Source organism: Abramis brama (genome assembly GCF_963993115.1).
Source record: "Abramis brama genome assembly, chromosome: 2".
In the NCBI taxonomy this organism is placed as follows: domain Eukaryota; kingdom Metazoa; phylum Chordata; class Actinopteri; order Cypriniformes; family Leuciscidae; genus Abramis; species Abramis brama.
The window spans coordinates 65,895,808-65,923,019 of NC_139964.1; the positions used below are offsets into that span (position 1 = coordinate 65,895,808).

Sequence of the window (27,212 nt, forward strand, 5' to 3'; positions counted from 1 at the left end):
TCCGTTGTGTTGTGGCTATTCCGTTGTGTTGTGGCTATTCCGTTGTGTTGTGGCTATTTCGTTGTGTTGTGGCTTGTTTCCGTTGTGTTGTGGCTATTTCGTTGTGTTGTGGCTTGTTTCCGTTGTGTTGTGGCTATTCCGTTGTGTTGTGGCTTGTTTCCGTTGTGTTGTGGCTATTTCGTTGTGTTGTGGCTATTCTGTTGTGTTGTGGCTTGTTTCCGTTGTGTTGTGGCTATTTCGTTGTGTTGTGGCTTGTTTCCGTTGTGTTGTGGCTATTTCGTTGTGTTGTGGCTTGTTTCCGTTGTGTTGTGGCTATTCCGTTGTGTTGTGGCTATTCTGTTGTGCTGTGCACTACTGGGCCACCGTAGTAGTGAGATACAAATGCTATGTGTTTACTGATGTATACGTTAGTTCATTGACAGATTGATGTTACAGCTAATGGTCATGAAACAAATTTTTCCGGTAAATGTAGGTTTGTCAGTGATGCGTAACTTTATCTATGCAGTGTTAGGTACAACTGTCAGGGCTGAAGCACTAACATGAGGTCACGGCAGGAATGTTTCTAACAGTAGTTGAAGGAAACCTAAGATTTTTGTGTTACCATTCATCTTCATGCAGTTATAACTGTTTTTCAACAGACACCGTTATAAACCATCTACAAAAGTAAGCCTAGTGTAGTATTACCACGTTAACTTTAACACCTGCGTACACAGTTTGTAATAACACAATAACCATAACGCGTTGTTCATTATAAACGTAGGATTATGAATTATATTGAGAACGTTGTACATAGAAAACATGCCGTAATGTACCCTGAGTGTAAACCTTAGCCGCATTCATTGTGAAGCGTGCTAGCGATTTGCAAAGATTAATATAAAGATTAATATAAAGGTTAATAAAACGTTACACTCACTTCTTCTGGAGGTGCAGCAGGAACACCGATAGTTGGTACCGATCCTTTTTTCAGGAGCAGCTTCTTAGCAAAACCAGCTTTACTGACCCTCGTTTGTAAAGCAGTCTGGTGTGTGAAATGATTTGCGCAAACATGAAAGCATTGCTTTTGATTGTGGGGAATATTGCCTTTGAAAACAAAACTCAGCCACTGCGTCTTCAGCGGTTCGGATTTAGGAACATCAAAATGATGCTGTGTTCCTTATTACACCCAAGAACAGAACACCACAATCGCTTCGACGCCATTCTGCTCCAGCGTATCAACAATGCGGACTATGATGACAGCTCGCTCAGGGCGGGTCTGTGTTGAAACGCTGCTGTCAATTAACAATCGTGGGAGAGGCGTCCGGCCGTGTGACGTCACATGGTCGAACGGCTTGATTTGAGACAGGGGAAAACATATAAGAAGATTTAAAAAAAAAACACTGGATGGATTTTTATCATTTTATGATGGTTGTGGTTGAACACACATTTCAGTACAATCAACTTGTAAAAGTGCATGTACCATTATGTGATCCCTTTAACATGCTATTTCTGCAGAAAGTGTAATTTGTAATAATCGCAGAGGTCGTCTGTGATTTTTATCCTGTGCGAATCTGCCATGTCTGTAAAAATGTCTGTAAAAATTCCCCCGAAAATTACCTACCGTATTTTGGCCAACACATGGGTCCTCTGATAATACCAGTCCCGTGCGAATCCCCATGTCTGTGATTTGGGCTGTTTTTCTGTGAGCCTATCGTTTTCTAAAGAACGTAATAACCATTATGGGCCGTTTAACAGTCCATTTTACGTCTGTATTAAAACTATATTAACAATAAAATCTCTCGATATGATCTACTCCAATCCGATTATAGTTTTTCTCCAATAAAAACTATGAAGTGCTGCAAAAGAGAAAACAAACTACAGTAAAGACGTGATCAGGAAGCTCAACTCGGACCGTTGTCATGGAAACGTCAAATTAAGTATTTTGGCGCAACATGGAAGCTCTTTTGGAAAGTTTGGACGCTTTTTGTGGTAGTGTAACTTAGTAGTCTGTATCGTGGAGCATTTTTTGTCTCACACGGCCTCTAAAGACGTCCATCCTGTAAGTAGGCTATCTCAAGAAATCAAAGTGTGAAAGAGTAAAAATGATATAAAATGAAATAAACCAAATAAAATGAATAGAAAAACAAGCCTATCGCGACGTTTCGGTATTCATAATACCTTCTTCAGGCAGGCTTGTTGTAAATATGGACAAAGAATAAAAGAAAAAGAAGATATATTATATATTTATACAATACTATGATATTCTATAATATATTTCTCTAATAAATTGGTTTTAAATAAGTTCTTTTTTTGAATTGCAATACTGCAGCGCGATCTTCGTTTCAGCACGTTCAGCTAGTGAAGTGTGAATGGGTGGGCGCATGCTGTAAAGTCCGTAAACTTGAGGGAATTACAAACATTTATTTGCCCGTGTGAATGAGCCACCAAAAACACAGACGTCAGGGGGTAATTTCCTAATTACAGAGGTCCAGGGGTAATACTAATCCCGTGCGAATAGGGCTTTAGCCTATATTTAACAGAAGAAAATGAAGCCCCGCCCATCACTTCTGGTTCTGAAACTGCAGTTCTCTTACGAGAGGTTCTCTCGTACTGCGTAATATCTTACGCTACGGGGAAATCTCTTTTCCGCGAGATACTGAAGCCAGAAATTATCCTTAATTTTGGAATAATGTAAAACGTGTTGCGGCAGCATGCAGACATAGGCAAGACGGCTCGTGCGCCTATTGGCTGCCCTGCGGCAACTGCAGCAGCCTATCGAGAGGCCCCGTCGTGACGCCAGATCAAATGGGGGCGCTTTGCGCCCACGTCCTGCCCGAAACGGGCGTGGTCTGGGCCTATAAATACTAGGGCTGGGCGATTTAAATCGCGATATTGTTATGCGCATCTCGTCAGTAAAGCCGGTTCCTTGATTAGTAGTAAATCGCCATCACCTGCTTTCAGATGGAGCGGCATTTACTACAAAGAGCCGTAGTTAACTGACAAGCTGAGCCAAATCACATCAATATCGCGGACGTATCGCCAGCGATATTTAATGCGATATGGCTCAGCTTGTCAGTTAACTACGGCTCTTTGTACACAGCAAACACTCCTGTGTTAAATTAACACTCCTGGGAGTGTATGAGTCCACACTCAAGAGTGTTTAAGTTAATGAGATAATTAAGTGATTAATTTAGTGATGATTGAACATTATTGAAGACACCTGATGTTAACAAGCAGAATCACTGAAGGAGAAAATCTCAAATTGTAAGCCACCGTTATGACGATCAATGGTTGCTTTAGTTGGACTCTTGACCCATATATTATTAACTTTAGATTTTGTTTGGCTGTTGTATCTGGCTTATAATCGCCAGTTGAACAAAGAAAAAAGTGATCTGATGGTGTTGGTTATATTATGACAATCATCATTTGAACTTGATCACTGAACTCATTAAGATCCTTCTTTCTGACTTCGATTTATGTTGTTGGTTACAGCATAACTGTGAGTCTGCATAAATGCCCAGAATTTTTGATATATAATATAAAGGATTTCTTAAAAGTTGTTTAAAAAAAAATCATTCTTTTAGGCACACACAGATGTCAAGATTCAGCCTGTGCATCTCAACAATGGTGAGGAGCAGAATATTAAATTAGGAAAAGTAAATTACATAGACAATTCAGATCATAATTTATTCATACCGCAATGCATGATGGGAGCCATTAATGAGTTGTGATTGGTGGCAGCCACTGCAACATGCTTTATTATTGTCACCATTGTTGAGATTCACAGGCTGATTATTGATGTCTGTGTTTTAAATGAATTTATCTGAATATCTTTTGATCAGAACAATGTTTATTAAATATTTTGAATTAAAGTACTGATAATCGTAGGCTGAAGAATCACAAAACTGCTGCTAACAAGTTAAATCAAACTATCTCAATAAGTTTCATTTTTCAGATCACAGCATGATTATGTCAAAACATAACCAACACTATAAGATAACATTTAACTTTGTTGATTTAACTGTTATAAATCAATAACAGCAGACAAACAACAGTAAATTTTAAAGTAAACATATAATGGTCTAGAGCCCAACTAAAGCAAACACCCATCACCTTAACGGTAATTTACAATCTGTGATTTTCTTCTTCAGTGATTCTGCTTGTTAACATCAGGTGTCTTCAATAATGCTCAATCATCACTAAATTAATCACTTAATTATCTCCTCAGCCCTAAATGCCGCTTCATCTGAAAGCAGGTGATGGTGATTTACTACTAATCAAGGAACCGGCTTTACTGATGAGATGCGTATAAGAATATCGCGATTTAAATCGCCCAGCCCTAATAAATACAGCTCGACAGGCTGGTAATTTGATTTTTCATCTCTTCAGCGGAGCTCACGGAGGTCCCGGAACCTCCCCCAACCCGCAAAAGCTTGCCGGTTCGCCCGCCTGCTTCACCCGCTTCGCTAGAGTCTCTTCCTGATGGACTCTCTTCCGTCGTGGATATCGACCAAGAAGCCGCCCCATAAGAAATTTTACCATGGTAGTACCATGGTACAAATACCATGGTACTAGTACCCCGGTATTTTTGACAGTACCATGGTACATGTACCATGGTATATTGATAGCACCATGGTACATAAACCATGGTATTTTTAATAGTACAATGGGATGTGTACCATGGTATGTACCATGGTATTTGTACCATATCTACAACTGTCAAATGTACATGAATTTAAATATTTAGCTCAGGCAAATAAAAAGACAGTAAACTAAAAAATGTTTTTCCCATTTTATTTTATTTTTTCCATAGATTTAGCATGATTGTCTTTTTATGATCTTGGCCGCATTTGACAACTTCTGGCGAATGAATCCCTTAATTTCAGCATCCGACTTTTCTGGGAAGACAGATTTAACTTCACCTAAAGAGAGAAAAGAAGGGAAGGAAAGGAGAACAGACACGTTACAGATAGATACATAGACATTAAGTACAAATAGGTACATATACATACACAGATATTACAGATACAATGACAAACTATTGAGAGTGAAAGAGTAACAGTAAGGGCAACACATACCCACGCCTGCTTTGCAAAATACCTGGTTACCTTAATTTCTTAAGTCTGTATGGCTCACTCAATGTTTTCTAATGTTTTCTAATGTTGTGAAATGATACAACACTACACTACACAGTGCGGCAGGCATTTGTCACTCTTTACGGACGGTACATTACTGACTGTCACTGAAGAACAAATACTTACCAACAATCTTTTAAACATCTTCAGTGGGGAGTGATGGTCATGTCTCCCCCTTGCATGATAACCCAAGCCCAGTCACACTGTGAGATGCCATGAATGCAGTGGTGTACAGGCCATGCATCAGATCGTTTGTATATTTGGCTGCTGTGACCTTGTTGCAGCGGTCCCTGATTGCCTGTGGAATATCCTAAGAACATAAATTGGTATCACATTGGGTCATATTACCAAAAGCTTGTTATGAAATAGTCGTGTTGGGGTTACACTAAAATAATTTTTTTATCTTCCTATTTATCTCAGATTTCTATTTGCAGAAGTTCCCTGGTCCCACTTTATAGTATACTTCTGTTATTAGTGAATATAACTTACCAGACAGACAGAACGGTCATCCACAGGCAGCTGTGTTCTGGAAGACTGCATACAGCATTTAAAAAGCACAGAAGAATGTATGTTAGCCTACTCACAAGAAACCAACAAGAAGACAGACAGACAAAACAGTAGGGCTGTAATCAACAAAAGAAAATCTTGGTCGACTGAAGTCCTGAAATTTCTGACAGCGTTGCATCACGTGCACCTGCACAATATCATATCAAATATAAATTTGCATTTGACTTTTTCCCCGTTTACTATTTAAAAAAAAATGCTGCCACGCTGTCGATGTCTTTGTTGGCATGATAGAAGAGGACTGATTATAAATTAAACGCTCTGACAATTAAATAAATAGTATACAGTGTGTGATTCAAAACATAGCTTACTATCAATTATTGTGCCAAGGTACTTGTATTCTTGTACTATCTCAATAGGTTGGCCATCAATGATAGTGAGGGAAAGAGGGGGGCTCTGTTTCCTAAAATCAATAATTAATTCTTTAGTTTTGGATTTCCTACCTGTATTTCCTACTTCTCCAGCAGCAGCTTTCTTCAGAAATGTTGAAGTCGTGGAGCTTTCCCTCTGTTATGGGTTATTTTGTTGCTGCTGAAATCACAGAACATTTTTTTATCAATATTTGTTTACCACTGAGCTAACGTAACGTTAGTTTCAATCAATTTTCTCACTAAATGTAAGTGACGTCACCGATTACATACGTTATGTTTAAAGTTACTTTGTGTAAAATAAATTAGCTCACTTCCAAGGAAAACATATACACATAAGAGGTGATTAAAAGCCCAAACTTTCATAAACAAAAGCTCAACCGAGTTAACGTTAACTTAACGTTAGTTTACCTCTTCTGAAAACGGTTGAGATGCTAACGGACTTTTTCCGAAGACACAAAACCATGTCTATAAAAGTAAATATTCAACAGAAGCGTATCAATTACTGTACAAGTAAGAGAAGTGTCAAGAACAGTTGTGTGTATTATTCTTGTGATTTTAGAGACTAATATCACCTGAAAGTAGTGAAAACAACAGCGAGAGAGGGAGTTTTCCTGCTTACCAGTCGCAGTGGTCCAGCGCCGTTTCCATGGCAACTCTGAGCCGCGGCCGCTCCAGTGTTTGAAAGCAACATGAAAGTTCAAAGTTCACGCGCACGGCCATTGATTAAACCACGTCAAAATCATGCAGCATTTACAAACATCTAGAATTAGAACATTACTTAAATAAAAATCTCATTAATATTAAATTATGAATTTAAAACTGATTTTGGAGATCTATGACTCGTTCATAGACCAAATGGCCTATGCCCACACTACTGCAGTCACTCACAATAATAATAAAAATAAAATAAAAATATTTGGCTTAGTTATTATTCATAGTTATTTTTATTTTTGCTAAAGTATAAGCCTAAAGTGTTAATTCCTCTTACCCCGGGCTTAAAGTAAAAAGATGTCTGTACCATGCAACCATGCAAAGTACCATGCAATATTTGAGGTAGCATGGTTATATCTGAGGTAGTATGTACCATGGTAATATCTGTACGGCAGAATGTACCATGGTTATATCTGAGGTACTAGGGCATGTACCATGGTAAATCTGAGGTACCATACTATGTACCATAGTAACATACTGTACAGTATATACAGTACAGTACAGTACTGTAGATGTTACTATGGTACATAGTATGGTACCATGATAATATCTGAAGTACTATAAAGTATGTACCATGGTTATATCTGAGGTACTATGGTATGTACCATGGTAGGTACCATGGTAAATCTGAGGTACCATACTATGTACCATAGTAACATCTACAGTACCATGCAATGTACCATGGTACCATGATAATATCTGAAGTACTATATAGTATGTACCATGGTTATATGTAAGGTACCATGGTACTACTATGGTATACCATGGTATGTACTATAGTACATCATGGTAAAATTTCTTATGGGGCGTCTGTGGGTGATGATACCTGCTCTCCCTCTGTTCGAGCCGCGCAAACTGCGCCGTTCACAAGAGAGGTCAGGAGCGGACGGTCCCGCGGCTAGTTTTCTTTACGTTACAAAAAAGCTACCCCGCCCTTGCACCCCATTCACGCGTCACTCACCGGCGAAAGGAGAAAAGAGAGTGTTTTAGTCCCGCCGAGGCCGGACTAACCTAAGTTATAACATTAATCACCTTACTGGATATCATCAGGCCACAACCATTTTTTACACAAGTACGCAAAGTATATCTTGAAGTATATCTCGAAATATATCTCACACTTCTGACATTTTTTATCACAATTCCGAGTTTATTACACCTCTGACTTTTTTTTGTGCATTTTCAAGTTTATACTGTATCTCAAATATCTGACTATTTTCTCTCAATTGCGAGTTTGTCTCACAGTTCTAACTTTTTTCTCACAGTTTAAATCTTGTATTTCTGACTTTACCTATTTCTCTGGCTTTTGTCTCTGAATTATGAGATAAAAACTCACAGTCATAATGTCTGAATTGTAAGACAAAAAAATTACAATTTTGTTTTTGTTTTGTTTTTCATGGAAGAAACAAGCTTTCATACTGGCCAGTGCTTGTATACATCCACATACTTATGTAATGTAGTGTAGCATTCCCGGCTGAACAGATGCGATTCACTCTCAAGACTGATGTTAAAGAAGAATTTATTTTCCAAAAAACACCTTCCAAAACACCGTAAGAGCTGAATAAAGCAAACAAAAAATAAACATTAGACATGTGGCTGCAAATTGTATACAAATGTCCGTAAATGTATAAACTGCAAGTGTGTATATAAATGGCTACACCATAGCATTATGCAGGCTCATACAAATAGATGCCTTATAGTAAATATGAATTATTTATCTAACAATAATATTTAATGCAGTTAAAAACACCTGCCAAAAATGAGTTTTAAACAATTAACAAGCTTATTTCAAAGTGCTATAATGTTACATATGACCTGTATGAATTTATAAATTGTTTTAATTGCAACAATCTCCTTTTAAAATGCAATATGGACTAAATGACAACTGAATTAATTTAACTACGAGAAATTTTGAAAGCTGACGATCTCAATTCAGAGAGAAAAGGCTAAAACATAAAAAATGACCAAATAAGGGCCTAATTTCCTGTGAACAATCGCTCGGACGTTCAAATCAAGAGAAACGAAGCAATATTACACTGTGAACTGCATGTGACAGTAACAATCAAACACACACACTCTACATAACATATCACTGATTTACCATCTGCATGTATGCTAAGGACCCACTAGCACCTTAGAGGAGATCGATACAATAAACACAGTCTCTCAAAAATTAACGTTAGAAGACAATGAAATAAAAACGATACCTTGTGCCCTTCATCAGCCAGGAGCTAAGAGGTAGAAATCAACTCGTTTGTGAAGCTATATTCAGTCTGACTCTGTAACCGTAAATTAGTCTCGCTTCACTCGCTGGTAGCATTTAATGGTGCGTCATATGAAAAGTGCGCCAACATACACACAGCGCGCGCGCCCGCTGAACTTCCTTTCACACCGGACTTCAAAATAAGAGCATGTGTGGTAAGTAACTGACACTCTTGTAAGACAACAATAAAAATACAATGTCAACTTTAAGCATTCAGCGAAAAACATTAATAAACCAAAACAAATAAAGAGTTTTAGCTCAGGTTTAGTAAAAGTCCCTTTTAGTAAGGTATTCCATGACCACACCGCCCTCTATGGCTGGAGATAAGGAGACGGCCCACTTCAGAGATAGGGAGATTTAATGGTCCTTTACATGTAGGCTATATATGTTTCTGGCTATATTCTATCATTTAGGTAATGCTATAATTCAGTAATGCAAGATACAATTTAATAATTCCCTGATTAATTAATAACCTTAAAAATCGAATAGGATCTATAACATGCATTTAGAAAACAGATAAGTGAATTTTCATTTCATGCCAACTAATAACCTATTTTTTTTCTACAGAAGGTTCAAACACAGTATTAGTCACTGCAATTGTCGTCCCTTTCATCGCTGGGGTCCTGTTCTTGATCCTGATTATATGGTAAGACTAAATTTAATCTTTCAAACATTTGAAATGTGTTTCTTTATCATTTGCTCAACACAGCATTTGAACCACTGCCCCAAACTTGAGGAAATTTGCCATTTGCAACCTTTTTTACTTAATGTCACATTCTTTGTGAAAGCAGATATTGTAAGGCAGGACTTGATTGTATCTGGGAATTTGTTAAATTGTAAAAAGAAAAAAAATGGCAGAGTGTGTAAAGACCTTAATTTTGTCAGCAGCTCATTAATCATTCGCAGTAAAAATAAGAATGTGTATTTAGTATAAATAGGGTTGAGTATAATTTCATGTTGACTGTAAATGACTAGTGTAAATTATTAATTTGTCACTGTTGTTCTTTAAGGTGTTTCTGCGGCTAGCTTGGGAGACACACTAGTAGAGTAAGAGTATTTTCTTAATTCCTCGTGGAAAATCTTTACTGTATGCAACATTATATAAAAAAATGTATCTTGGTCTCTATGGGTTCTGTGCAGCTGTGACCAATCAGCATCCAAGGAACTAATACTGTATGTTTTTTTTATAATGTACATTTAAAAACAAGCATTTTTTACTGTTTTTTTTTTCTCCTCAGAAATGACATTCATGAGTGAATGACTGATGCTCATCATGAACCTTCAAATGCAAAGCCACATGTGGATCTTCTCGACACATTTTACTAAAGCATCTGCTCTTAACCGTCTGTGCCTTCAGAACTTTTACTGTCTCCTCTGGGTCTGAATATATAAATATATGGTTAAATATGCAAACACTTTTTCAAGGAGGGACAAGATGAGAATATCTTACTGGCACCAAACAGAGAGTAGCGTATAAATAAACAATCATCTATTAATTTATCTTTGGTGGAGAAAAGCAGAGAAGGCATTTAATTCTGTTTCATGAAGCTACAAAGGCAAAGGGATTGTTCTGCGCTCACATCCAAAATATGATGAGTTTGATAAAGGGACATGAACCAATAAAATAGTAAACATTGAATGCAGTGTATCACTTTGAATAAAATCCTCTGTAAAATGTAAAATGTGAATGCATCTAGTGTGGTTATTTTTCATGCATTATGGTTGTGGTTTGTAATCTTGCTGGAAACAGACACACTTGTGCCAGACATTCATTTCATACATTTGCAGTGAACGTAAGATGGCAGCAGTGACCCTTTACTTAGTGGAAGTCCAACACAATGCAAGGCGTTTTCAAACTTCCTCTGTTCTTACACCACGCCTCAGTGTGTTTGTGTCTCTGTCTCAGTCTCGAAGTCTCGAAGACAAGTGAATGAAGTGTAGTCTACTTTTTCTAGCAAAAATGTCACTTCATCTCTTGACGTTGATCTCCATCGTTGTGTTCTTCACCACAGGAGCTGTTTCAGGTGAGTTATTAACGTGTTCATGGAAATAACACGCCGTTCTTGCACTGAAAAACCCAACAAGTTAACTCAACTCAAACGGATTGAGGAAACTGATTGCGGCAAACCATTTAAGTTTAAAAATAAATACATATGAGTATTGTGAACTCATATATATTGATGACTCAATATATATAAGTACACAATCCTCATATGTATTTATTTTTAAACGTAAATAAAAACGTCCGGTTCCCCAAAACGTTCTTATCGCTAAGTAGTTCTTAACCTATATTCCTTAACCTCTCTCTTAACGTTATGGCACGATTCCCGACATGTTTGTTCGCTATATCTTGTAAGTCACACTTTCGTAAGGTTGGTCTGGACCACTAGCTTTACCTTATCACTGTTGCAGGTCTATACGAATATAATTCTGAATTTTTAATACACCCAGACAGTGGTCAATGAGACACATTCAAGTGTTTTCATGCAAAGAATAAAATTGTCATTACACTGATTGTTGTTAGATTTTTAATTATATTATTATACAATATTATTAATTTAATTAAAAAGCGCTTTTAAAGGCCAGTGAAATCATAGGCTACTGTCAGTTAAGTCCTATTCGGACGCTAATATTGTTTCTCATGGGCTTGTATGGTATTTTAAACATTTATAGGGGTGAGTCGGTGATTTTAGTGCCGTCCGAATCCATAATATCAGTGTTTTTTCTCACCCAACCCGCGTAAAAATCCCTGGCCAAATTAGTAGATACTGTATTTTGACAAACAGGTCGTGTGGTAATTTAATTGCCGTCTGAATCCACATCTCTGAGTCTACAAGAAGAGATTCAAAATCCACTGTTTAAACCCTTTTTGATCACTGCCAAGCACCGAGATGTAGGCCTACACTTTTATTACTGAAATGCTGGAAAGTATTTCCAAGAACAATATTTCATCACAGCTCCACCTCAGCGAACAAAAATGGGAAAGAGAAGAAAGCACGTACAAATTTGAAATGGTTATTATGGCAGCAATATATGATACAATTTAAAAATATGTAGGCTAGGCTATTATAGGCTATTATAGTTTGGATTATTTTTTATAATATCCCATGAGTCCTAATAAATGCAATTTCAACTATTTCTGAAGTGCTTATTTTATAAAGAACACCACTTTCTCACATAAACAGCCCCTGCACGAGAGAATAACTGACTCTCGAGCCATCGATATCAACCAATTCAGCAGCATCGCCACGGACAGCACTGGGTAACGTCACGCGTAAGAAGGTATATCTTAAGCAGCTTCCTAAGGTATGGTTCAGGGAACACGCCTAGGAACATAAACAACTTTGGTAAGATATATCTTTTGAGTCTTCTTAGCGCGCTAAGAGTGAGCGTTATCGGGGAACCGGGCCCTGTTCTTTCATTTGCACGTCGTCAGTAGATCGCGCGCTAAACTTTACACTCATCTGCGCTGTTTTGGGATTGCGCTCTCTCGCTAATTTGCCCTGTTTAGTAAATCTGCCCCTATAAGTAAGTTATATAACTAATAAATATTATCATAGTATTGTACTCAATTTCATGAATATCAAATGACGGAAGAGACTAAAGAGTTTCTGTATTGACCTTATTTTTATTTTCTAATTTAATTTACCATCAAGTAAGGGCTATATATATATATACATATTCACTTCCTGGAAATTACCCAGCTAAAAATATGGGTTTTCCCAACACTGTAGTTTTAAATTTTATTATAATATTGTAACCTAACTGTCAAATATTAAATGACTGTAGTGGATGACAGAGTCTTTATTGTTGAATGTTGACTAACATAATCTCTCATATTTTACTTATTAGGTACAGAGGTGAAGAAAGCAGTGGGTGATGAAGTTTCCTTTGGTCCAGATAAACCTCTTCCTGCTTCTGTCTCCAGCATTACATGGAAACACTTTAAAGATGGTGAAACTGTTATGGCGATTGAATGGGAAGACGGAGAAATTCAAGCCCCGAATCCGAGATTCAACGGCATCACAACTCTTAATACAGCGACCGGACAAATCACGATTACTAAACTAACAGTCGAACATAGTGGAGTTTATACCATTGACATCAGCGGTAAAGAGCAGGAACAAAGATTCACATTGACTGTTATGGGTGAGTGGATGCTGATTATTCATTAATACTAATATTATAAATGCATCATATTATTATTATTATGGTTGTTTTTACTTAGCCTCACATACAGAAAAACAAAAAAACAATGTAATTGTACAATAATGGCATCAGATTGTAATACCATGATACTTTGATTAATACTGTGGTATTTACATGGTACTCCAAGATACTTTCAAGAATACCACGTCCAAAAAACATTGTAGTATTATAGTACTTTTTCTGTAAGTTATGGTTTTGTTTAGTAACTGGATTTTACCCTCTAATACCATCATTGTACTATGGTATTGTCACAGTACTTTTTGCAATGCTAATGTTGTGTTTGATTTCCTTGTTTCTTTATAGACTGAATGTTCATATTTGTTTTCTTTCACAGAACGGGTCCCCAAACCTGAGATTAAAATAGAGAAGAGTGATAACCCTGGTGTTGTGTATTTAATATGTGAGTACAGTGAAACAATCATCTGGAAGAATTCTGCTGGAGAAACACTGAAGGGTTCAGCGCACCAACCGAAAGGAGAGTCCATTACTGTCACAAAAGGAGGAAATCCAGAAATCTTCTACACCTGTACACTCCAGAACACAGTGAGTGAGGAGACCAGTGATCCGGTCTATGAGAGAGATATGATTAAAGGTGAGACGCTGGACGGACACTAAACACAACCTGTATGCAAGAAGAATATACTTATGCTTTTATTTAGAATATGCAATCATTCAATAATGCAAGATGCATAAAGCAACACTAAAGATTATTTTTTACCTTTAAATAATGTTTCCAAAATCGTTTCAGTGGTTCATCAACTCCTAACAGGGTGAAAGGCACTTCAGAATTCGCTTTGCAGCCCTCCATCGGCTATAACCACACTGTGCAAGTTTGCCAGATCGGGTAGTGTTTCTGTAGTTCGAATGAGACATAAGACTACAAATTTGACTTGCTTTACAGCAAGCGTTACAATAGTCTTTTATTTAAAATAATTATTTTGTTTTTCTTCATTTCTGATGTCGCAATACATCATACTTTCACAAAATCATGCAACATACTCTACCTTGTCTCTGGACATCGTTCATTCCAATGCCAGTGCTGGATAAACAGCGAGCGTGCAACGGTAGGCTGCGTTTTAGGCTAAATTATTTACGACAGGACAATTCTGTGGAATGGACAATTCCACTTCCAACCTGTAGGGGGACCGAAGAGGAAAAGTTCATTCAAGGCATTTTAAGATCCCCTGTGGTGAAAATCAGTGTTGTTTATATGTCTATGTGGGGTTTTAAATATGCTTTAAGACAAAAAACATGTGCAAATGTCTTTGTTGAGACTATAATAAATAAAATCATATTAGTATTTAATAAAACTCAACAGGGTTCAACTGCTCATATTTGGTTCACTATGAGGTGAAAAAGTTTAAAAACAGAATGAATAATTCTCAGGGTGAGTTTTTTTTTAAAAGTCAATTTTGGTTCAGACACTAACTTTAGACAACACAGTTCAATATTATATTGTTTCATCACACTGTACGGGGTAAGTTGTCACAAACGGGGATTTGCATTAGATAGCCTATTAAATCAGAACTTAAACAGTAAAATTATTATAAAAACAGCTGAAAGGTAAAAGGTAACCTAAAAAAGCTAAAACTATTGTAATGGCCAACAAAACTTAAAGCTGTGTAAAATTACAACACATATTGTATGCCCTGACCTGACATCTATATATCTATTCTGTTCTGAGTTCAAATCTGCCTTCATTATATAATGACTTATATTAGTGTGTTTCTCATGTGTTCCTCTGTCCAACAGATACTGTAGTTAGCAAAAAATAATATGATACTGAAAACAACACTCAAAATAGTTACTGAAATACAGACTTTGTGCTGAACTATGAAAATAAAGGGAGTTTCAGCAGCGATAGAAAAAACATTTTGGGTCTCCAAAGAACATTTCAGTCAAACGCTCTAAAAAATAACCATTTATTTCTTATTTTGAAGAACATTTTAATAATCTAAAGAACCTTTTTCCACTTCAAAGAACTTTTTGTGGAATGGAAAGATTCCATCGTTGTTTAAATGTTCTTCAGAAACATAAAGTCCACTAAATAACCTTTATTGTAACACTATAATTTGACTACATATCTAAATGTTCGACTTTCTGTGATTGTCTTCTATTAAAGACCGACATGAACAAACACTCATTGCACACCAATATTTTTATTTATTGTAAATATGTAATTAAATTATACAAACAAAACTCTGATGGACACAATTTTAAATTGATTCAACTTAATAAAAAAATAAAATAAAATAAAATACTTCACTACTGGCACAAATCTCCTTCTGAATTTGAATTTTTGTTTTCAAATAGAAGTCTTAACAGAATACATTCACATTTTACATTTGACAGAGGATTTTATTCAAAGTGATTTACATTAATTCTGTGTTTACTTTGCCCTGCATCAAACTCTTCACATTGGCACCAGTGGAAAACAATCCTTCTGCCTTGGTAGCTACAGTAAATAAAATAAAAAGCCTTCTCTACTTCTCTTACTTCTCTACCCACTTCCTGGGAATTACCCAGCTAGACTAGACTTTCTTGTTGAATTTTGACTAACATACTCTCTCATATTTTGATTATTAGGTACAGAGGTGAAGAAAGCAGTGGGTGATGAAGTTTCCTTTGGTCCAGATAAACCTCCTCCTGCTTCTGTCTCCAGCATCACATGGAAACACATTAAAGATGGTGAAACTGTTAAGGCGATTGAATGGGAAGACGGAGAAACTATAATCCCGAATCCGAGATTAAAAGGCATCACGACTTCTGATACAGCGACCGGACAAATCACGATTACTAAACTAACAGTCGAACATAGTGGAGTTTATACCATTGACATCAACGGTAAAGAGCAGGAACAAAGATTCACATTGACTGTTATGGGTGAGTGCGCAGATTATTATATTCATTACAGTTTTTTTCAATTGCTTACACACAAAATTAAAAATTTGGCTCATTGTGTCAAAACTCAACACACAAGATTTCTTGACACAGCACTTGGAGATCAACATCTAACTGCCAATGCAAAATAACATTCTGCAATCAAAACGTAACACTCTAACTTGAAAAGGCCCTCTTCGGATCGATAGGAAACACACATGCCCATGCAATATAAACAGTCAAAGCAAACACAACACACAGGTCAACTGTACTCAAGACACTGCCTACATTTGTAGTCTGTAAACCGTGTTTATTTCCACAACCAAAACTCAGTGTACAGGTGCAGAACTACTATAAGTATTGAACATCTGGTGTAGGTGTTTCTATTGCAGGTCCATGTCAGGGATCTCGTCGTCGATTGGGGTCGGGCCACAGCACCTCGTCCACATCACAGGCAATGTCTTCCCTTGCCAGGCAACGGGGAAAATATCTCCGTGTGTGGCGTATCCACCCATGGATCGACCCCACCTCGATGTCCCCACATGCCTCCTCCATCGCTCGCAGGAGCGGCACGCGTACATGTGGTAGGCGGTCATAGACCTTCCACCGCCATGCCGAAAAGAATTCCTCAATCGGATTTAGGAACGGGGAATAAGGGGGCAGGTGCAACACTATGAAATGGTCGTGGTTGGCAAACCAGTCCCGGACCAGAGCAGCCCGGTGGAAACTGACATTATCCCAGATGACAACAAACATGGGCTGCCCTGGTCTGTCCTGTGTGACCACAGCATGTAGTGCATCGAGAAATGCCAGTAGGTGTGCAGTGTTGTAGGGTCCTAGGGTGGCATGGTGATGGAGGACCCCTTGACCACTAATGGCGGCACACATGGTGATGTTGCCCCCGCACTGCCCGGGGATGTTCACGATGGCCCTTTGGCCGATGATGTTCCGGCCCCGACGTCTGGTTTTTGCCAGATTGAACCCAGCTTCATCTATGTAGATGTACTCATGTTGCTGCGCTGCCGCATCGAAGGCCAGGACAGTCTGTAACAGAACATGCATATACCAAAATGTCACTATTGTGTTCCTGAATACAGCGGTACTGCCTCTACAATGTCGCACAATGACTGTGGATTGGGTTGGACACATTCGGATATCACCAAAATGTTGGCAGTGTCCCTCCAATGGAAGGGGGGCGACTGCAAGGTATATATCCATGTAAACACACAACTGCCATTGTAGTGGTACTGTGGCACTCACCTGCACATAGTCATAGCGAAGGTTCTTGACTGCAACACTGTTCCTCTCAAATGGAACCTTGTAAAGTTGTTTCATGCTGACGTGGTGTTCCCGCAGGACCCGGGCGAGTGTCGTCGTACTGACACTGTGCACATTGTGGAAAATTGCCTGGTCTTCGAGGATGCGCTCACGCAATTGGCGCAGGGTGATGGTGTTGTTTGCCACCACAAGGTTGACAACGGCCAGTTCCTGGGCATGGGTGAACACTCGTTGCCTCCCTCCCACGGCAGGTCGCCTGGCAGTTCTGCAAACAATGCATGATTAGTGTCGATGGTTAGGTTCTGTTCCCCATCCCGTACTGTCATACTGTACGTGGTGAAATACTGTATAACCAGATTCAGCCAGAACGCTGATGCACAGCAAATTTGAAAACGCAAATTTAACACTCTCAGAGTTACAGTCAAATTATGTAACACTCCCCCAGGGTTTATATGTAAACCACTGTAAAAGTGTTAAATTACTGTAACACTGGAAAATCTACACTAACACTAGACAATTTGCTGTGTGGGTACTGTGCAGTCCTTTGGCGTTAATTCAGGACATACCTGTTTTCTTGTCGGTATGTCCGAATGATGCTGGCTACCGTGAAGCGGCTGAGGTTGGGCCGAACCCTCTGCCCGGCCTCCCTCATAGTCAGGCCATGGTTGATGACATGGTCCACCACAGTGGCCCTGATGTCGTCAGTGATAGTTGTGCGTCTGCCTGGTTCCCGTTCAGGTTGGTGCCATTCTCCTCTCCCTCTTCCCACGTCTCTTCCTCGTTCTCCTCTCCCTCTTCCCCCATCTCGTTCTCCTCTCCCTCTTCCCCCATCTCGTTCTCCTCTCCCTCTTCCTCCATCTCTTCCTCGTTCTCCTCTCCCTCTTCCCCTGTCTCTTCCTCGTTCTCCTCTCCCTCTTCCCCCATCTCGTTCTCCTCTCCCTCTTCCCCCATCTCGTTCTCCTCTCCCTCTTCCTCCATCTCTTCCTCGTTCTCCTCTGCCTCTTCCCCTGTCTCTTCCTCGTTCTCCTCTGCCTCTTCCCCTGTCTCTTCCTCGTTCTCCTCTGCCTCTTCCTCCATCTCTTCCTCGTTCTCCTCTGCCTCTTCCCCTGTCTCTTCCTCGTTCTCCTCTGCCTCTTCCCCTGTCTCTTCCTCGTTCTCCTCTCCCTCTTCCTCCATCTCTTCCTCGTTCTCCTCTCTCTCTTCCCCCGTCTCTTCCTCGTCTTCTCCTTCCCCTTGGTCCTTCGGCCTCCATATTCGCAATTGTATCACGACAGGTGCGCATACCTGAGTTCTATTTATAGTAGGGATGGGCATGATTAATCAACGATCGATAATTGATCGTTAAGAATTTCGTCGATCACGTTTATTTGTTATCGATTAAACTAATGCAGGTTGCGTTGCGTAGTGTGAGTCTTGAAGCAATGGAATTAATTTTAGCGCGTAGGTATACCTGTGCATCCCGGCAACGTCAGTCCCCTCAGAGCGGGTGTTTTCGGCGGCTGGACTGGCTGTCACCAGGTTGCGGTCGCGTCTGATCCCAGATCATGTCAACATGCTTATCTTTCTCAACAGAAATCAGTAGACTGGTGCATAAGTTCTATGGGAACTTCATGCGTTTTCTCAGATCGGATAGCTATCTGATTTATCAAAACGATTCCACTTACACGCACCTGGTCACATAAATGTGTTTTTGCAAAACGGATATAAATCCGATCTTGAATTCCCGCGCTATATGCATATTTAAATTGTTGCACGTCACCGAAAGCTGCATTTTATTGATCATCAGCGAAAATTTCTAAATCAAAGACCGCAACAAGATATTGCGGCAACAGCCCTGGTAAGATCATTTCGGTTCTTTACTTTTAATGAAGATGATTGTGTGTTGATGAATGACTTTCACTTTGATTTGCGATAGTTTGCACGTTGGCTTGATGAATAGATGCTCATCTGTGGTGATGCGTGTTGAAGTAGCGTCGTCATATCTGGCTATAACATGACATATAGCCTATAACACGCTCTCACACGTTTATTTCTTAGCATTTTTGGGATAAGTCAAATTTACATAGGCTATGTGGTTTCAACAACCAGATGCATTTACTCTTGTCCAGTTTCGTCTGGAATGCGTCTCAGATCTCCTCCTGAAGTGGTTTGAGCGATCGGATTTAAATCCGTCTCGAATGCGTTTCGGAGGGCATTTACATTTGGTCTTTTCACGATCGGATAGCTATCCGATCACAGAAAACGGATGAAGTGGCCATGGGTCTCTGTTTAAGAACGCCGGCTCGCAGCTGCAGGTTCCGCTGTTTTAGAGCACCGCAGGGCATATCTTCAAGTCTACCGAACGTCCAGTTTCACTGCCACAAGTTGATCTTCTTGTAATAAAGATCTCATCGAGGACAAACAAACTGTATTTTTGTATTTTCATTGCATTTTTAATTTATAAAAAGTTAAAGAAATAATGAATTTCAATATAAAAATATTAATGATTAATCGATAGTCGATCGTTAATTCTCCCGACGATCGACTAAGAAAATTTAATCGAATGCCCATCCCTAATTTATAGTGCTACAGCTGTGACTGATTGGTGTTCAATTACCGGTTAAGTGTTTTACTGTGTGTGCGGGGGTGTTGCTATTGTCGCATGTGTTTTTATTATTGAATGGATGTGCTGTATGCAAAGTGTTTCCTCATTTTCCAACGTGTGTAACATACAACACTGTGTGTGTAGTGTTTTGCACCGTGTGTTGCACAATTGTTTGCAGTGCAATGCCTACAATGTGTTTATTCATTTGGTGCCTGTGTGTAAGACATGCATGCAAACGGTACGGTTTTGACGCTTTGATCTGGGCATTCACTTTTTGTGTTTTAGCAACTGGGAAAAACTGTAATATAAATAATATAAATGCATCAGATTATTATGCTTGGTTTAACTTAGCCTCACATACTAAAAAAACAAAAAAACGAAACAATGCAATTGTACAATAATGCATGGTGCTTTGATTAATACCATGGTATTTACATGGTACTTCCATGAACATGTTACATGTCCAAAAAACAGTGTAGTGTTCTAGTACTTATGGTTTGGAATTAAATAACCACAGTATCTGCTACCATCATTGTACAATGTTACTGTCACAACACTTTGTGCAAGGCTAGTGTAGTTGTGTTTGATTTTGTAAGGCCCGCTATATTGGTCCAATTGCCGGTTCGCCAATACACGGGGAAGGTTATCACGTGTTCTGTCCTCACTCATGCAAAGTATTGGTTGGTTAAATTTACAATACAATTAGTTATGTATTCTCTCGTTATTTCATCTGACTCCATAAATGAAAAGGTTTTAATAATATCTATGCCTCACTAAAAGTGAGCGAATGTTTGACTATTCCTTTAACCATTAAATGAACAATGTCAAAATCAGTTATAATAATCACATGTAACAATTTAATATTTCAGATATCAGAGATCAATTCCACAATCAATTCAAATATCTAGAACATGGTTATACATTGGTTACACCAAATAATCTTACCCATCTTGTAGCCTACCTGAGATAGAGAGAGAGAGAAAGGGAAAGAGAGAGAGAGAGAGGGAAAGAGAGAGAGAGAGAGAGAGAGAGAGAGAGAGAGAGAGAGAGACCACCTATTCCATTTTTGTCCAGCAAAGAAGAGACCAGAGAGCGGGAGCACACCTTCCTTTATCCTCCTGACCAGGTGACATGGGGGATGGGGGAGACCACCCTCAAATGGCTTAACCAGTTTTCTCTAAACTTCTATAAACCTTATTTCCTTTTATTTTATCTATCTGGATATGAGATTATCTGTACCACTCACTTTGAGACATTTCAAATGAAACCAAAAACATAACAGTCAATGATAAACATTCACATTAAACCATGTTCTTGTGTGAGTTCTTAGTTGTTGTGAGAGGAAGTGAGGTTGTATGGGGGAGGTCGAATGTTAATTAGCCAGCAGTGCCCTTTGTCTCATTAGACCAGGCCCCAACCAGTATTTTCAGTCTTACAATTTCATTTTGTTTTGTCTGTGGACTGAATGCTCTTACTTTTTCACTGTTTCTTTCACAGAGCCGGTCCCCAAACCTGAGAAGAGCGCTGTTAACCCTAATGTTGTGTATTTAAGATGCGAGAACAGTGATAAAGTCATTGGGAAGGATTCTACTAGAGAAGAACGGAAGTGTTCAGCATTCCACCTGAAAGGAGAGTCCATCACAGACAAAAACGAAGGAAATCCAGAAAACTTCTACACCTGTAGACCAGGGGTGTGGACTCGAGTCGCATGACTTGGACTCGAGTACCAAATTTGATGACTTGCGACTCGACTTGACATAATCAAAGATGACTTGCGACTCGACTTAGACTTTGACAACAATGACTCGTGATTTGACTCGGACTTGAGCCCTGTGACTTGGAAAGACTCGACCTACCTTCTAAAACCACAGATCAGAGTTGTAATCACTGTGGTATAACACTGTCTCATTGACGCATGATCACGGCGCTGATTTCTGCACTTTTGGCACTAAACCAGAGAGCGCATTCAGCAGCGCTTGTCAGTTGTCATTTATCACACGTTCAGACAGTTTTCAACCAAATAATGGTTTTTTTTTTCAGGCATTTAAATACACAAGTACTAGTGAACCATTTATAATTTGAGAAAAAAAACACACACACGGATGTCAATTAGTAAGCGGAAATAATAAACCTTTCAAATAATTTTGAGACATGTTTTTTTTTTTTTTCACAACAAACGCACATTTTAGCCTATAGGGAAGTCTTCTCCCTGTTCACCAGCCACTCACTTACATGTCTTTCAGGAGAAATGGATGGATTTACATTTTGTAAATATGACAGGCACATAGCCCCAAAAAGTGTCACGTGACACACACTTCGCTTTGGAAATATAGGAAATAGGAATCTTCTACAATTACTGTAGCATTAACAAAATAATTTAACCAGGGACTCAATATTTTAAACTTAATGTATAAATCACGATTAATATTTAATTTTGTTAAGCTTATAGTAATTAACACTGAGACACTAATTTGTGCAAAAAGCACTAATGACTTGTTTAAGACTTGAAGCTTTAACTTGAGGTCTTGCGTCTTGACTTGGACTTGTCTGTCTTAACTCGGGACTTGACTCGAGACTTGAATGCAAAGACTCGAAACTGACTTGTGACTTGCAAAACAATGACTTGGTCCCACCTCTGCCGATAACAGTGCAAGTAAAGAGACCAGTGATCCAGTCTGAGAGAGAGATCTGTTTAAATGCTAGACAGCGGAGAGTCTCTTAACAACATAAATTTAAAAGTAACTATGAATATGCTTATGGTTTTTCTTTATATTATGCAATAATTCAGTAATGAAAAATGTAATTTACTAACCTAATTCTGATCATTTAAATGTGTGTCTCAGGACTGAATTTTTGTTTTGTTTCTTCACTAGATTCAAGCATTCCTTCAGTCACTGTGACTTTTATCATCCTTTTCCTTTTCTTGATTATAATTCCCTTTCACTGTAAGACTGATATTAAATTTCATCTTTTAAAACATTTGAAATGTGTGTTGGTTTCTTTCATCTGTGCTTATCATTTGCTCAAAACCCAAAACAAGCATAACCATTTATGAATAACATGTTCTGAATATATCTGTTACATATGCAGATTTTCAAGGAAGAACAAGATGAGAGTACCTTAGGCGACAAACAGAGTTGCATATAAATAAATAGCTACTAAAATTTAGTATTTAAAAAAAAAAAAAAAAACTGTCACGGCACAAGGGAAGTGTCACGTATGTGTTCCGTTTAATTAATTTTCTGTGTCGTCTGTATTAGTTCTCATTAGTTGCCATGGTCTCTGATTTAGTCCAGCTGTTGCTGTTAAGTGTCCTCGCATGTGTGTATACACTCCATTTTCTGTTCAGTCCCTTGTCGGTTCTTGTTTGCGTGGTTATCTTCTGAGTGTGTTACTTGAATAAAAACATTGTTATTCTCACCATTTATTCGTTGTGCGCCTTACTCAACCACCGAACCGTTACAGAGGAACTGACCTCTCAAAAATAGTGATGGGAAACCGATGCTTTCTGAAACGTTTGAGGTCAAATCATGAGTGTCATGAGTGTCAAAAACAGCGCCTTCTTGAGGCAGGTCAAATTTATAGCAGCCATAAAGCCGAGTGCACAGCGCCGTTGTTTTATCTATTAAGCACAAATAAATGCCTGACAACGCTAATTGTTCAGTTTTCTGATAATATAATTCATTATTAAATAAATTAAATGCAACAATTATATTAATACTAATTATAAAAATATCAACAGAGCAGCTTGATGCAAGCAAATGGTGGTCTAATATTATGGTTTCTATCAGAGGTGGGAGTAAGTCACACATGTGCAAGTCACAAGTAAGTCTCAAGTCTTAACCTTCGAGTCTCAAGCAAGTCCAAGTCAATTTTGTGAAAAGCAAGTCAAGTCAAGTCACTGCTTTATGTCAAGCAAGTCAAGTCAAGTCGTAGCTTGGGTCACAAGTCACTGGCAAGTCATACAAACGTTTGATGATTTCACTGAATTTATATATTAAAATAAGTTAAAGGCACAAAATAGCAAAAATCACTATATCTATGTTATATATATTTTTTAGTTGTGTACTTACATTATCCCGACTGTTTCCAACAACTTTCAAACCAGGAGAAATTTTAATTTAATTCGAAGACACGGGACGTTTCTTTATTTCCGTTTTGTCGCCGTCAATGCCGTCATATCCGCGTTGTCCCTGGTTTCCGCTCGTGCTGCCATGGCAACCAGAGCTATGAACCAGAGCCGTCTGATAGTAACCAAGGCGACAGACGTGGACCACTGTAGTTCGCAATGTCTATCTGCACGCTGTTGTTGTTTCGTTCAAACATTATGGACCATGGCAAGCAGACTTTGGATAAAAAAGGAGAACTAAAACGAGAATCAATATCAGCGCGGTGTTTTTGAGATGCCGAGAGCTCCCATAGACAGTATACAAACGAGAGCTCCACGTCCGAGACTTCGACCGCTCCTACATCTACATTTACATAAAACGAATCAATGTTATATAGTTCAACAATGATAAAATGTCAGAATATGATCTGTATGTTATTCTAATGTTGATCTAGTTTACTGCTAGTCTCATACAGACAGACTAACACATACATTTCAACACATTCAAATGCAGTTTAGTGTGCTAGTGTAATGTTAGACCAAGTGAAACAGCGCTGCGTTACCTCACAAGTTTAATTTGTCTAATAAACTGACCTGTGAGTAGTAATTCTGCGTGTAGTTCGGTAGAATGAAATGTCCATATTCCTTTTATATCCGCGGGACTCGCGTCGTGTTTGGAGCTGATAGCTGTCTCTTAGCAATCCCGAACTGCTTCATATCACAGTCATGATAAAAGCATCGATGTATTCAGTCATCCATAAACATTATTAGATCGGTCGGCTTGACGTTGACGACAAGATCCATAATTCTTAGCAAATGTTGCATCAAACTACACCTTTGTTATTGTAAATAGGTTAGCGACCCCTAGTGGGGAAAAAATCCCATACTGTACGTTTAAAACTACAGAAGTTGTGGACTATGGTTTTATTTGCAACATTTTTTTTAAATATGCATTTCCACATACAGCTGAGTGGTTACTACAATAAAAATCGACAAAAATAAAAAATGAATAAAATTTCAAACTACATAGCCTAAAATGTAAATGTAACTGAAATTAGGCCAACATTAAAGCATGAAAAAATAAATATGCCTCAAACATTGCAGAAGACCATTAAAAGGTATTAAACAATTCACAATTCAAGTATGAAATGGTTCCTATGCCACCAAATGGCATTCTTCAAACTGGCATCCCCTTTATATAAGTTATATATTTTTAATTATGAAGTTAAAACCGCCAGTAGGTGGCGCCAAATCACCATCTTAATGTACAAGTCATAGAAGCATTCATTCAACTGATTTGTTCAAAACGGCAGATTCGTTCTGGAACTAAGCAACTAGGTCACTGAATCACAAATATGCATGTGTAATGATACAGGAGATTGAGAAGGATCCATTTGCAGCTTTATTGAAGGAACGTCAAACAGGCAGGGGTCAGAGAACAGCAAACAGGGAAATCAGAGGTCAACACAGAGAGAGTAGTCAGGTAACAGGCAGAAGATCGGGGCAGGCAGCAAGAGACAATAATCCAAAGGCAATCCAAGTCAAGACAGGCAGCAAGCAGGCAGAAGTGAGGTAACAGTCCAAGGTCGGCAACAAGATCAGTAGACTAGGGTAAACGCTCAGAAATTACAGGCCGTGGCAATGCAATACTTCGCAGAGAAGTGGAGTGTGGAAGTGGCTTTTATGTGTGTGTGAATGAGGTGCAGGTGTGTGTGTAATCAGTGCAGTGCAGGTGTATGAAGTAATCAGTCCAGGTAGATGCAGGATGGGAAATGTAGTCTGTGAGTGAATATGATAGTCCGGTGTGGAGTGCCCTCTGGTGGCTCTCAAGGGCACTCCAGCTGGTGACTGTTACAGCATGCATAACTCTTTCTGTGGCTTGTTCGGAACTATTGTCATTGGAGAAATAGAGCAAAAACAGAGAATATTTGGAATATTATGTCTAAAATGTCACATCACAATATTCACTCTTTGTTTACTGAACTGTTTTATAAAATCATTATCACATTTGCAATCACGCCAATATTCTGGAAATATTTTTTAATATCATATGTTATAATTATAAAAATAACTCATACTAGGGCAATTTTTCCACCACATTTTGAATTTTGGGTGCATATTAATTCTGCTGGCATTTTGCCCCCAACCCCCTGATAACATCTAACCCTGCTTTAAGAGAAACATAAAACACGACAAAACATTAACAGTTTTCTATGTTGTTTTTTGTCATTGGAAAGAACGACATATTTGGCTTTAAAGCATGATTTGAAAGAAATGTGGCAAATGTTATACAAAACATATGCCATCATTAATTATCATTTGAATATTGACAACATTAAGCTCAAATTAACTATAACAAACAGGTTAAACAAGCCATAGCTTAGGCTACTTTTAGACGTGGTGAATGAAGTTGACTGTTCGAGGTTGTGATGGTCGTCCGATATCCCTTGCCAGTCATTATGCGTACAGCAAATCTTCTTGTATGAATATGGTCAATTTCTAGTGTTTATATCAAAAAAGAAACGATGCTGGGAGATGTTTTTGTATTTAGCGCGCTCTCCGCGATGTATGTTTTTCCTGGGCTTGTGCAGCGTCACGCAATCGCGCAGAATCTGATGACTGGCGTCAATGGTTCCGTTGCTTTCATTTTGTTCATCAATTGATGTTGCGATGATTTATATAAAAATGTATATCAAGTCATTCTCGAGTCATACAGTTTAAGTGTCGAGTCATTGGATCTCAAGTCAAAGTCAAGTCGAGTCATTTTCTTAATTTAGTCAAGCAAGTCTCAAGTCCTTAAATTTGCGACTCGAGTCTGACTCGAGTCAAGTCATGTGACTCGAGTCCCCCATCTCTGGTTTCTATGCTGTTTATGTGTCAGAAATATATGATCATGTAACATAGGCTATAGGCTTATTTATATAAAAAAAATAGTAAATGGACTTAAACTTCGAAAACATGTAGAGTAGTGGTCTGGGTTCAATGGCATATTTATTACAATTTTAATACGAACCATAACGGAAACAAAAAGAAAAGAAAAAAAAGAACCATTTTACTACCATGTTTTTGGACATGTATCACGGTATTCTTGAAAGTACTTATAAAGCACCATGGTTTCATAATCTGATACCATCAG

The 27,212-nt window shown here is 38.5% G+C and overlaps 1 protein-coding gene and 1 long non-coding RNA gene across 6 annotated transcripts in view; one reads left to right on the top strand and one right to left on the bottom strand.

Annotated features, from left to right (window-relative positions):
- Window positions 1-27,212, top strand: part of LOC311075174 (CD48 antigen-like) — a 66,834-nt gene that overhangs the window by 24,323 nt on the left and 15,299 nt on the right. The window contains exons 1-5 of one of the 4 annotated variants that reach the window (XR_014604430.1): window positions 10,900-11,041; window positions 12,870-13,166; window positions 13,561-13,818; window positions 15,813-16,109; window positions 21,466-22,376. The exons of 1 other annotated variant lie outside the window; for it this stretch is intronic. Coding sequence is in view for 2 of the 3 variants with exons in the window: in XM_084102374.1 (XP_083958500.1) it covers window positions 10,948-11,041; window positions 12,870-13,166; window positions 13,561-13,818; window positions 15,813-16,109; window positions 21,466-21,680 (1,161 nt within the window). In the remaining variant the exon portion in view is untranslated. Of the gene's footprint in view, window positions 1-10,899; window positions 11,042-12,869; window positions 13,167-13,560; window positions 13,819-15,812; window positions 16,110-21,465; window positions 22,942-27,212 lie in introns of those variants that run through there. 2 more of the 4 variants (XM_084102374.1, XM_084102373.1) reach the window with 2 other exon arrangements.
- LOC311077423 lies at window positions 4,696-6,940 on the bottom strand. Of its 2 annotated transcripts, XR_014604882.1 has the most exons (5): window positions 6,455-6,940; window positions 6,119-6,206; window positions 5,601-5,645; window positions 5,238-5,421; window positions 4,696-4,898 (listed from the first exon to the last, which is right to left on the bottom strand). It is a non-coding gene; the product is annotated as an uncharacterized lncRNA (long non-coding RNA). The 2 variants fall into 2 exon arrangements; XR_014604883.1 differs by lacking the exons at window positions 6,119-6,206; window positions 6,455-6,940 and having other exon boundaries at window positions 5,601-5,821.